Here is a 13152-nt window from a genome sequence, read left to right as displayed (position 1 = left end):
AAAGAAAAATATCTGCAAGCTATTAAGCAAAAATATCTAAACAAGCTACGAAGATCCATCTCCCTCTTCCAACGGCACAGCTTTGTTTGGCCCAACATTCTTCACACAAAACAACATCTGACAGACTGAACGCCAATGCTCATCTAGTAATCTAGTTGTCTCCCACGCACACGGATTTGAAAATATGCTCACACTGTCACTGGTTCACATTTTTGTTATAGAATGGAATATTTTTTCACAAAAAACTTTATTAATGCATAATAAATTTACTGATATTTTAAATGAACCAATAAGTCATTTTATTCTGCTTTAGAATAAGAAGAAATTCTTAAAATTGGGGTTTGTGGATAGAGGGTACTTCAAATTAAGGGCCTTGCCTATGCTAAGCAAGGGGGCTAAAACTGAAGTTTAATCTTATCTGTTTTAGTTTCAAATTTTGTCAAGTATCAACAGATACAACCCACACAACATTTCAGGAGTGAGGTAGAAGCCTAGTGTACTGGAAATTCCATGAAATCTACAAGGGTGACACTAGAGCAGACTCCTAGCAATGGGGGGCATGGAGTGGACTGGCCATCCTCTGTTACCTGGCAAGGTCTCCAAAGGAGGGATTGGGACAGCAACCTACAGTTTGTCCTGCCTGCAGGATGTGCTGGGGTGGGAGCCTAGCACAATCATCATCAACAAAACCAGAGACTCCATCCAGCAACTGATGCGAGCAGATGCAGGGTCCCACAGCCATATATTAGATGGAGCTTGGGGCGTCCTGTGGAAAGATGGGAGGACTAGTGGAACCAGAGGGATCAAGGACACCATGACAACTGAGAACCACAGAACCAACGAGAGAGACTCAAGTGGGCTCACTGACATCAGGGAGCCTGAGTGGCTTTGCCCTAGGTCCTCAGCATATATGTGTAGCTTGGTGTTCTTGTGGGAGCCTAACAGTGAGAGCTGGGCTGTCTCGGACTCTCTTGCCTGCCCTTGGGACCCTTTTTTCCTACTGGGTTGCCTCATCCAGCTTTGACTTAAGAATATGTGCCTGGTCTTACTGTAGCTTGTTATGCCATATTTGGTCAATGTCCCTGGAGGGGAGGGGAGGGGAGGGGAGGGGAGGGGAGGGGAGAGGAAGGGAGGGGAGGGGAGGATGGGGTGGATCTGGAGAGCTGGGAATTGGGGGGTTGGAGAGGGGAGGGAGGAAAAATTGCAGTCGGGATATAATAGATGAGAGAAGAATAAATAAAATAAACTCACACAAATAAGAGATCTCTGAGGACCTCAATAATTGAGAGAAGTACGAAGGGGTCCTCAGAACTCCTGCTATACATTGAAATACCCACATATAAGAAATCTAGAACATACTAAAAGGATTACTTATCAGCAATGTTCAGAAACCTGGCCGACTATGAGGAACAACTACTGGCTATCCCAACAGTCACAGAGTGTGTGGGAACGAAGGACTACGAACTGAGTGATGGCAGAGGCAGCAAGTGTGAAGGCCAATCCTGACTGTCAGCCTGACCACATCTGGCTTTAACCAACCCAACTGGGCACACCTGAGAGGTCTTTCCTTGGTTGGACTTTTGAAGAGGAAGACCCACCCTAACTCTGGGCCACACCTTCTGGTGGCAGCCCACATAAAAGGACATGGAAGGAAGCTTTTTGCTTTTTGCTGTTTGCCCTGGGAAGTTCATCTGTGCTATGCTATACTCCTTCACTGGTCTTATGATCTGCTTTTTTGAGATTCTGATGTAGACTGAAGACCAGTAGCCCTCTAACACTTCCCAGGGCTCCAGCTCCAGACTGGGACAGCTGAGACGTCCAGGCTGAAAATGACTGGACACCTGGCCTTTCCTCCAGCAGACACCCACTGTTGCACTACTCAGACCAATGCCTGTAAGTCACTCTAATTTAAAAAATAACTATGTGGGGGCCTGAGACATGGCTCAGCGCGGTTAAGAGCACTGACTCTTCTTCTAGAGGTCCTGAGTTCAATTCCCAGCAACCACATGATGGCTCACAACCATCTGTAATGGAATCTGATGCCCTCTTCTGGTGTGTCTGAAGATAGCTACAGTGTACTCACTGTATAAATGAATAAATGAATGAATAAAACTTTAAAAAAAGTAACTATGTATGTATGTGTGTATATGTATTATATAGTAAATACACATATTACATGTAATATATATAATCCAACCAAGGAAAATTCCTCACAGATGTGCCCAGCTGCCTGGTTTTGGTTAATTATTCAATATATATATATGCACACATACATATACATGTATATATATATACACACACATACATATATATACATACACACATATATATATATGTGTATATATATATATATATATCCATATATATCATATATATATGTGATCATTCTATCAAATCTATTCATTTAGAGAATCCCAATTAAAACAGCAACCAAATGCCACATAATCTTGTTGCGATTCTAAAGCAAACTTTGAAAGGCATGATTGGAGAAAACTAAACAGTAACAAGTACTTTATGATTATTAAATAAATATTGTTTTTAATTTTAAAGGTACTTTGAGTTACTGTATTTAAATGAGTCTTTAAATCTTTTTATATAAAGATTTTCTATTATACTTACACATACATACACACATCTGTAAAATATTTAGAGATAATATAATATATACCTGCCTTGATTTACTTGACACAGCCAAGGATGAGAGGTGGGGAATGGGGGATGAAGGGCTCAGAGTAAACTGGCTGCTGTAACCAGATCACAACAGTACTCACTAGATATTACCTTACCTAGGAGACTGGTGTGTTTAAGAAAATGAGCTTTTAAAATTCATTCTGAAGAAGGTAGAAAATAAGCTCAAACACAATGCTTTAGAATATTCTTTGATCTCCATAAAATAGCACATAAAGGCTTAAATTGCAGATTACCTGGGTTCCCAGAAAACACAACAATGTGCCTTTGAAAGTATTAAGTACGGATAACCAAAGCATCCCTGCCACAAAGTCACTGAGACAATGGCAAGTCTCACTCCAGACAGTGTCTGATTTCTAAGGCGTATACAGAGTTAAAAGCAAATTGTGAGACCTGATGAAGACTCAGTGGGTGACAATCCTGTAAAGCCTCCCATAAAACCCCAGAGAAATCTCAATTCACCATCAGGGTCAGTGCCCTGATCTAGATAAAAATGGCTAAGATAAAGTTTCAAAACATCCTTGGGGAAAACTCAGGACTAAAATTTATTTTTCCATTCTACAAATAGTCAACTACTGCCTTCTAATTATATAGAAACTCTGAGCCATCAATGTTCAGGTTCGGGTACTTCCATAAAATTAATTTTAAATTAACAACTGGTTTTAATACCCCAGTGAACCAGTTATCACAGGACTTCAGAGAGATCTGCCTTGAGCTGCTTCAGGAGTCTATTTTTAAGTTCTCCAAACACCCAGGAAGAATCCAAGACAAGGAAATCTGCTGGGGAGGACAGCACAATGAATACTCACTGACTTCACCTGGGGGCTCTCCTGTCTTCCTGTTTGCTCACACTCCACTCTAGACACGACTGCGGACGGGCCTCTACCCTCACCTGCCTGTCTCAGTTCACACCACTTTTGCCCTCCTCCTCCTCCAGCTAAAGAAGGCCAATCACCTTCCTAAACACTCTTCCAGCCAGCTATGGTGCAGCATAGCCATAATACCAGCATGTGGCATGCTGAGGCAGGATAATCCCAACATGTGGGATGCTGAGGGAGGATAATGCCAGCATGTGGGATGCTGAGGCAGGATCATGCCAGCATGTGGGATACTGAGGCAGGATTATGTGCTTAAGGTCAGCCATGGCTATACATCAAGCCAGAACTTATCTCAAGAAACTAAGAAAGGGCTGGTGAGATGGCTCAGTGGTTAAGAGTACTGGCTGTTTGTCCAGAGGACCCAGGTTCAGTTCCCAGGACACACAGGGCAGCTCACAACAGTCAGTAACTACAGTTCTGCAGAATCTGACACCCTCTTCTGACCTCTTCAGGCATTGAACACATGTGGTGCTTAGACACACGTGTAGTCAAAACACATACATATAAAAATAAATCTTTATTTAAAAAACAAAAGTGAGACTCTTCAGGTGAGACTTCTGGGCACCTTTCCTAGGCTCTTGCTGAGGTTTCTCTTTCCTGAGCTACCTGCCCACCATGTTTCCTGCTTTTCTAAGAAGGCCTTGCCAGGTAGTCCAGGCTAGCATCAAACTGGGCCTCCACTTGCCACAGTTTCCCATGGGTCATCATGGTGTTTCTTACAGCAGCTCTTCCCCACCCCCCTAATTTTGGTTTCGTTTTGCATGTAGTGGTGGGGACTAAAGCCAGAGTTCATGCTAGTTAGACAGGTTGAGGCTATACTAAGTACTCTAACACCAAGCTCAACCCCCGGGCTGTTTTATAAGAACTTTGCCACTGCATTTTATTAGAAAAGTCTAGAGAGAGGGCTCGCAGGAAAGATGGTTAGGATGGGCCTTTATAAAACCCTTTTAAACTCAATCAAAGCCAAGCCCCTCCCAGAAACTGACTTGTTTTATGGATTAATATTGTTCCCATTTCATTGAATTTTGCTCTTATTGTTATTCTATTTAATGCTTTAGCTACAGTCTTTTTTTGGAACCTAAAATTATACATCTTGCAGAGTACCACTTTTTGTTGTTGTATTCTATATGTTTCTATCAGGTCTAAAGGGTACCTCATGCCCCCACAAAAAGCAGGCCCACCAACTAGGTCTAAAGTTGAATCTAGGCCTGGCTCAACCTAGACTATGGGAGGTGGGGGGGGGAGGGTTAGATAAAAGTCAGCATTCCTTAGGAATGAGTAAAATCAGTTGCCATCTGCCCAAAGAGCCATGTCCCTTACCCCTGACAGAGGGACAAAGGACTCCCCCGGCATAGAGTCTGGCTGTATATCCCGGTCTCCATGCTCCCTCAGTCCCTAGTCATGAGTATTCACCCATTCCAAAGTCCACACCAGCCTCCCCAGGCTTCCCTCCTCCCAGATACCCATTTGTTCTCTTTCTAAAGACAGATTTCCCCAGCCCTGCTACCCTCTCACTACGTGAAGATATATATTCTTCACGTAGATTAATGCATGACTCATCCTCTGACGCTCCCCACAGCCTATGGTAATAGAAGGTCGATGTCTTCCCACAGAAGGCTCTTTTGCCTCGAGTTCTGTTTCAGTACTACTGTCTTTGAAATGCAGTCTTGCTACGCTGGCCCGGCTGGACCCCTCAAGATAGCCTTCCCAGTAGCACGGCCTACAGAGGCACAACACACACCCAGTTTCTACCTCAGTTTGAGTGTTTTCATGGTATGTCTTTTTCTATTTCTCTAGTTTGAATTTGATTCATCTTTTAGACACTCTTAGACACAGGTACTTTTCATCACATTTACTGTGATTTCCAGTGTCCGCCCTTCTTGTCTGTCACTCAGCTTCAGACCCTTCATTCCTTCCTTACACACTAAGCTGTGTCTGTGCACTGCTCAGTCTATGAAGAGCCTCCTTTCCTTCCAACGGCTTTGTTCTTCTTGTCTTACTGAATGTTCTGTGTATACAAGGCCTCTTCCATGTTTTCTCTTTACCATGCTTTAGAAAATTAGCCACTCTTGTATCTTAACTGGTTTTATTTATTGAGCTTACTGGGTTTATGTTTCTTTCTCTCATTATGAACTCAATGAAAACATAGACTGTCTTGTGCATCTACTCTGAGCTGGCAAATCATCCTAAAATATTATAGAGGTGGGGTTTTGTTTTTGAAGATTCATGAACCAAAGTGGATTTAAATTTAAAGCTTTTTGTGGAATTAGAAATAGCAAAATGAGAATGTGTAAGTTCTCATAAAAGGAATATTCTCTTCAAAACTGTGATCTGTTTATAGAAATATCACTTTTAAAGTGATTTTTTTCAATTTTTTTCATTTCTAAGTACTGTTTTTTTAGTAATCACTACATATCTTAAACACTACAGGGAATCATTTTCTTTCAACTTGGTAAATAAGGCAATTCAATTTTAGAAATGGGATAAGTATTCAATTTCAGATGAAAATATGAAGGTTTTTTTAATATCAAGTTCTGCCGCTTCTGATTAAATTATTTCCAATTTTCCAGTTTTGGCAAAAAGTTCATTATGAAAAAAGTAATGGCCTTCACAGGAGAAAAGAGGGTATCATTTTTAAAATTAAATACTGCTTGTCTAGAATTAGAAAACCTCTCTCTGAGGCTGCTGAGGGAAACATGTTAGTTAGCCGCACAGACACATCTCCTAAGCTTGCAATAAGATTGTCCAGGGATTCTTCCCACAGTGCAGTGTGTCTCTGCCATTATGGTAACTAGTAAGAAAAACAGAAACTCGTATGATATACGACACTCTGATGTCTTTTAGGTAAGACTTCATGGCTTAGTGTCACCAGAGGGGCATGCTGAGGCACCACCTGGTGCTGTCCTCAGATTCTAGTTCAGTATCTCCTGGTGTACTGTGAGCCATCTTTTAGACTACCTCCAAATCCGTGTTTCAGGACTGTGGTAAGGGCCTCAATACGGAGGCCTTAGAGACAGTTTTCCCTTGATCTTTAGTATTACTTCATGTACATCTTAATCCCACCTTCTTTCATTACTCAACTATGAAATGCCCTTAAAAGAGAATTTTAAAGAATGGGTTCTGAGGGGACTGGAGAAACAGCTTGATACTTAAGAGTATGTACTGCTCTTACGGACAACCTGAGTTCACCTCTCAGCGCCCACATCAGGTAGCTCACATCTGCCTGTAATTCCAATTCCAGGACATCTCATGTGCTGGTCTCTGCAGGCACTGTATTCATGTGCACATACTCTCACACAGATCCACATATAAAAAAAAATCTTTTCTAAAAATAGAATTCTCAGGCTGGCAAGATGGCTCAGTGGGTAAAGGCAGTTGCCACCACGCCTATGCTCTTGAACTGGGTCTCGGGGACCTACACAGTGGAAGGAGAGACTCAAACCATACACTGTCCTGACCCCCACGTGTAAACTGTGTTGTGAGTGTGTTTCTTCCTCCACATGCACACTGTGTCACATGTTTCTTTAACAAATTCTCCTGGCATTCTGAAGGTAAAAACAGGGAAATTTATATCAGGACAGGTTGGCTCAGTCATATATAAATCCAAAATTTGGATTTGGATATGGAACAAAAGCTCTAATAGCAAGTACCTCTAAGTGTGAGATAGGTCAGATTATGAGTAGAAAAGAGTGAAGAGACCAGATAAGGTGAGGAATTGGAAAAGTCACACTCAAACAGGGCAGCCGCTACTAAACCCAAATAACCATCATCCACTAGTAATGAGGCATGTGGCCAGATCTCCCAAGTTTCTGGGACAAGTTGGAAAAATAGCATTTTATGTAAAATATCTCAAGTTTTAAACACAAGCAGCCAGATTTAAATTTTGTAGTATTATACTGACTCAGAGCTGCCTGTGTGAGCTGGATGCGGCTCCAGCCTTTGGATCAGCAGAGTCTTCGTGCAGCGCAGACTAGACAGCTACTAGCCTGCTCACTCATGGGCCAACTTCCCCATGACCTAGCCGTCACCTTCTTCACTAACACTGAGGACCAAGCCTCTCTGTAGGAGCAGCCTGCCTGTCACGCCAGGCTCTCAGCCAACAGTCCACCTAGAGAAAGCCAGGGCAGAGATAAAGGAGCTCTTCATACACTAACTACTGACCTAAGATGGAAACAACATTGCAGTGACTGCAATCTCAAGATTAGTAGCTCTAAGGCATCTGAAAATGAAGAAGCAGACAAGAGTACAGATGTAAGAGTTCTTACAGACTGTGTGGCAATAATGATGTGACTGCCTGACTGAAATTCAAACAGGCTTGCTGAAAGAACCAGTAAACTAAGAAAATCAATCTTTACAAATATACTGACGACAACTCCACAGGCAACATGAAGGAACAAGCAGCGCAATTCGAAGCTTGTGATCTACACTGCCTCACATAGCAGACGGAGTGCTCTAAGCAGCACTCAGCATCAATTCAGAAGATACATGTCAAGGACCTGCAAGAGGAACATACTTACGGCCTCCTTTGTACAGTAAAAACCCTGCAGCCAAGTTCTTTCTGCTACATGTTAACAGAGGCCCCAGGATACAAGTTTCAAAACATAAAGTATATCAAGTCACCTCCAGGCAAGGGATTCCCATGAAGCTCAAGAGGAAAGGTCTCCGATGCGGGATCTTTGAATCTGCCTGACAAACGGTTGCTCTGGAGACCTGTGTAGTTCCCATCCTCACTCCCTTACCTATGCCTTATTTCTCTTCAGTACTCGACTCCTACGTAAGAGATCACAATCCCAAATGAACTACTAAAGACAGCTGCTTCTTCATTTGGTTATCAAATATCCCTAATCATTTCAACATGCACAAAACAGGAAACAAAATGGATGAAGGATTTTTTTATATGGAAAGAAGAATGTCATTAGTCAGGGATCCCAGAACTTTTCCATGTCAGTAAGTGTTGTCTCAAACTAGTGAGGCCCTTGGCCCTGGAGCTTCTGTCAAGGGCAGTCATAGGGACTGGAACTTTGTAAGAAAATGCTCAAGGCTGGGGCCCTGTGAGCTGACTGGACAGGATGAGCACAGTGTAGACCCCTCCCTTCCAGGATCGCCACGGGTCAACCTCAGCTCTACTCACAAACTCATAGTCTCCATCCTGAGGGATTTTCCAATCCGAAGAATTCTTCAGAGAGCCAGAAACATTCTTGCCAAAGCTGTTGATCTGATTCTCCTTTTCTTTTTGTTCAAAGTATTCAAGGAAAGACGGTTTTGCAGGCTGCATGGTCTCATCTCTTCCTGAAAACCAAGAAACACAGAAAGTGAGAAGGGGCACAGGTACATGTGTGTGGTCGAGATGCCCACGAGGGCTACAGTCTCTGGGTCAATTCTTTCTCCTGGATAAAGACCTCTTTATGAAAGACTCTGATGAAGCTAAAGAAAAACACACAAGGTCTCACCCAAAATACTTCTTATGGAAATAGACAGATTGTGACGTCCCCCTGTAATAATATACATGTTTTTCCCAGAGTCATTATTTCTAAATAGAAAGATTTGGGCACTTCAATGATTTTGAGAAAGCTTCAAGTAATAATTATATTATTGTTGTTCATTTTATTTTTATTGGTTTCCTATAGCAAATAACTCTTGAGATATTTATATTAAAGATATTTTAGAAACAAAACTATTTGTATCTATCACAGTCACTATTCCCTGTAAGCATTACAGCAGAGAATGCCACAGGAAGAAACTGCTCCTTAGTAGGCTGAAAGGAGAGGAGACAGATTATATATATATATACACACACACACACATACATACATACATACATACATACATACATAAACACACACACATATACATACATACATAAACACACACACAAGTTAAGGATAATCCTTCCACTTGTGAAATATTATGTAACCTTTTGCTGCTAAGGATCAAAAGCAAAGCCTTGTGTATACCAGGCAAGTAGTGTTCTCCCACTGAACTCTATCTAGCCTTATATAACTTTCTTTTTACATAACTTTTATATATACGTTTATATAACTTTTATATAACACACACACACATAGCCTTATACAACTTTTTCTATTTCTTTTCATTTGTATTTATTTGTTTATTTACTTATTTGGGTCAGAGTCTCACTTTGAAAATCTAGCTGGCCTGGAATTTACTACGTAGACTAGGCTGGCCACAGACTCGGAGATCCCCCTGCCTCTGTCTTTCAGGAGCTTAGATTAAAGGCATGTAGCACCATACCTGGCCCAAAAATAATTTTAAAATATAATTTACAAACGATTTCTATGGGTTATAATATCATATGTACACATGAGCTGAACTCTGTAAACTCATACACAGGAGAAAAGTGCACCAAACTTCAGTGAATCTCAAACATTTGTGTTCTTTCTCCATCACCCATGCCAAGCAGTCCCAGGTCTGCCACTGCAGGGTACTACCTCTGCTGTGCTGCTGCTTCCTTCTTACAGGGCATTTCACACAAGGAAGGCAGGATGCACTGCCATGCTGTGTGTTCTATAGAAAACACAAGGTGCTTCTGAGGTTCGCTTTGTTAGTTTTCAAACTTCACTATTACTGCATACTCAAGTACTACAAGAACTACAATAAAACAAGCTTGTAAAACTGTGACACGGGACTTGCTGAGGAGACAAGAAGCCATGTTCTGTGCTCAGTTCCTTTGTCTGGGAAGTCAAAAGGACAGGCTGTGAAACAGCTGCATAGCAACCCTCACCTAATCCTACCCATGAGCACAGAGCATCAGACCCTCACCTGATCCTACCCGTGAGCACGGAACATCAGAACCCAGTGCCAACCAGCCTGGAGCCTGCTGAGCTGACACAGGACACAGTAACTATACAAAACACCCTAGGTTCCCTGGGCAGCTGAGCAGACCAGAAAATCTAGCAAGTTCAAACTACCACAAAGCTGTCTGGAAAAAGATTACAGTGGCTATGTACCTCACAGTGGCCATGTACCTCACACCCAAAACAAGGTATTTCCAAACTGATAAACAGTAACTGCAAAAACAGAAACTATAAATTCTAGAAGAAAATGTGAGAATACACTTAAAGTCCAGTTATGGGAAAGGCTTTCCAATGGTGACAGACATACAGACAGGGAGGGAGGGAGGGAGGGAGAAAGGGAGGGAGGGAGGGAGGGAGGGAGGCTACTTCACGTGTGTGAAGGAACAGCAGATTTTAAAATTATTAAATAGTGTAAGACACATACTTTATTGGCCAAACTAAAAGATAAATAATGAGAAGTGTTTGCAACAAATACCATAAAATGTTTTAAAGACCTTCTTTTAAAAGATTGTAAGAATACTTTATGAATTTGGGGAACAGTGAGATAAAGATTGGTAGCACAGACAAAACTACCCAAAGGTCTTTATAAAGGTAAAGAGAAAGGCTTCCATTCACTTAGAAGAGAAACTTAAAGCCACATGAGGTACCACTGCTTAACACTTTAACTGGCAAAACATCAAACCCAATAATGCACCCCTGGGTAGGGTAAGGTGTGTGGGGGGGGGGGGGCAGCCACTCTCACTGTGGCTGAATCAACTGTATAGCGTTCAACGGCTATCAGTGGAGTAAGTATGAAGCCATGGGCCAGAAGCACAAATGAACAGTCTGTAGTGGAGTCTCAACTAGAGCTTTGAACATGAACTGTGTTTTTAAAAAAGATCCTGCCAAGCGGTTTTGATTCGAGGACACCAAAGCCATAGCACCTTAACACCAATGAGCATTCCCAGTGCAGATCTAACATGTGAAAACAAACAAACCTCCTCTACTGAAAAAAGGGCAACAGCAAAGTCTAGGACTAAGGAAAAAAATGATGAAGTGAGCCGCCATCACTTTAGGCAAGGGAGTAGAGGCCAGTGCATCCCACGGTCAGAGACGCTTCCTCTTGCAGTAGGCGGTGATTAACCCAGACTGGACAAGTACCTTCCAACACAACAGGGCTGATGGACAGATGAACTCACAGGCTATTACAGCACGCACATGGCCTCACGGCTTCAAACCACACAAAACACCAGCACAACGTCTCACCAACAACCTACATGCCATTGCGACTGAGAGTTTCCTTCAGTGGAATGACACTGGTTCTACCAATTACTCTCTAGGCGGCTTGCCGCTCACGCTCAGGAGTAGTTGGCCAACACAAAATGGACTCCATGGTTGGCTGGTGTGTGTGTCTGTCTGTCTGTCTGTCTGGCATGTCTGTCTGTCTGTGGCATGTCACACCTGCAGGTTTTTAAGAAATTTAAACCAATAAACATGCCAAACTGGACAGGTGTTCAACCAGAAGGCCTCAACCCTACACAGAGAGCTATAGGTGGCAACTCAGGGATCCTAAGAGTGGAGAAACAGTCTCCTCAGGGAGAGTACAACTGGTTATCCAGCATCAAACGGCCATCCCTGTGGCATTATACAAGCTGAGCAGGTTGTATATTTAGGAACATATATTTAATGACAATTCAAGAGAAAAGAGACCATGAAACTGAAGGGGAGCATGAGGGGTTTATGGGAGGGCTTGGAAGGAGGAAAGGGAAAGGAAGAATGTAATAATATTATAATCTCAAAAATAAAAGAACGAAAGAATATTAAGTTGGGGAAGGAGAAAGAATATGCTCAAAATATTATCTATAAAAATTTAAAAAAAATAAAAGATTGACAAGAGCTATAGAAAGGATAGTCCTGTGCTGGAGAAGGGCTTAGCTGGGAGCAAACACTTGGCTCTGCAGCCTCACTGTGGTCCTACAGTTGGCGGTCTCCTTGCACGGCAGAGAAAACAGGAGGTCCCCGCTAAAGCAATGGCTCCAGCATTCCTACAGCAGCAGAAAGAACCCAGCAGGCGAGACCCTCCCCACCCCGGCCACCAGGCCAGCCAGCCTCCAACCTTCCTCCAAGGTCTCCGCATCTCACCACCTCAGCAGCACCACAGCACCTGTGGGAACCCAGCATCCACGCTGCTCCCTCCCTTGTCCCTCAAGACTCCTTGCATAGCCTCAGTGGACCTAATTCTCCCACCAAGGACAAAAGCAGACAGATGGGACTTTGCTCAGTAGCCCATGCAAGCTCCAACTCCAGCAACAACTGGAGCTAATGCCTGGAGACCTCAAAATAAGCTCCTCCACTCAATGTCCAAGACCTCTGTGGCTCAGTGTGTGGACATTGGTGTGGGGTCCTCTTAGAAGCAACCAACAGGCATGGTTTGATGTCTCCAAACTGACACCTCCGCACCCACTCCTCTGAGGAAACAGGATCTGGTGCCCTACTAACGTGGAAGATTCCATCCAGTGAAGTGTCGGTAGCACGTTCCCTGCAATTTTATAAATGCTAAGAGGACTTGGGTGACTTTTCATCCTGCTCAAACACTTACCAAACAGGGCTATTTCTAAATTTTATGTGTTTCTGTTAAGCCTCAAACCATGTATATCTTGAGGTCTAAAAAAATTACTAGCACATTAACCTAAGATTACTCTAGCCAACTAAATATTCACTTTTTAAAAACTACTGGGCGTGGTGGCGCACGCCTTTAATCCCAGCACTCGGGAGGCAGAGGCAGGCGGATT

General features: G+C 42.7%; 1 protein-coding gene across 2 annotated transcripts in view; it reads right to left on the bottom strand.

Moving 5' to 3' along the window:
• Positions 1-13152, bottom strand: part of Stk4 (serine/threonine kinase 4) — an 81701-nt gene that overhangs the window by 25825 nt on the left and 42724 nt on the right. For both annotated transcript variants that reach the window (XM_021193884.2, XM_029536654.1), the window contains one exon: positions 8698-8855. In XM_021193884.2, the coding sequence (XP_021049543.1) occupies positions 8698-8855 (158 nt within the window). The remainder of the gene's footprint in view (positions 1-8697; positions 8856-13152) is intronic.

Source organism: Mus pahari, chromosome 3 (assembly GCF_900095145.1).
Source record: "Mus pahari chromosome 3, PAHARI_EIJ_v1.1, whole genome shotgun sequence".
Classification (NCBI taxonomy): domain Eukaryota; kingdom Metazoa; phylum Chordata; class Mammalia; order Rodentia; family Muridae; genus Mus; species Mus pahari.
This window is presented reverse-complemented; position numbering and strand designations above follow the sequence as displayed.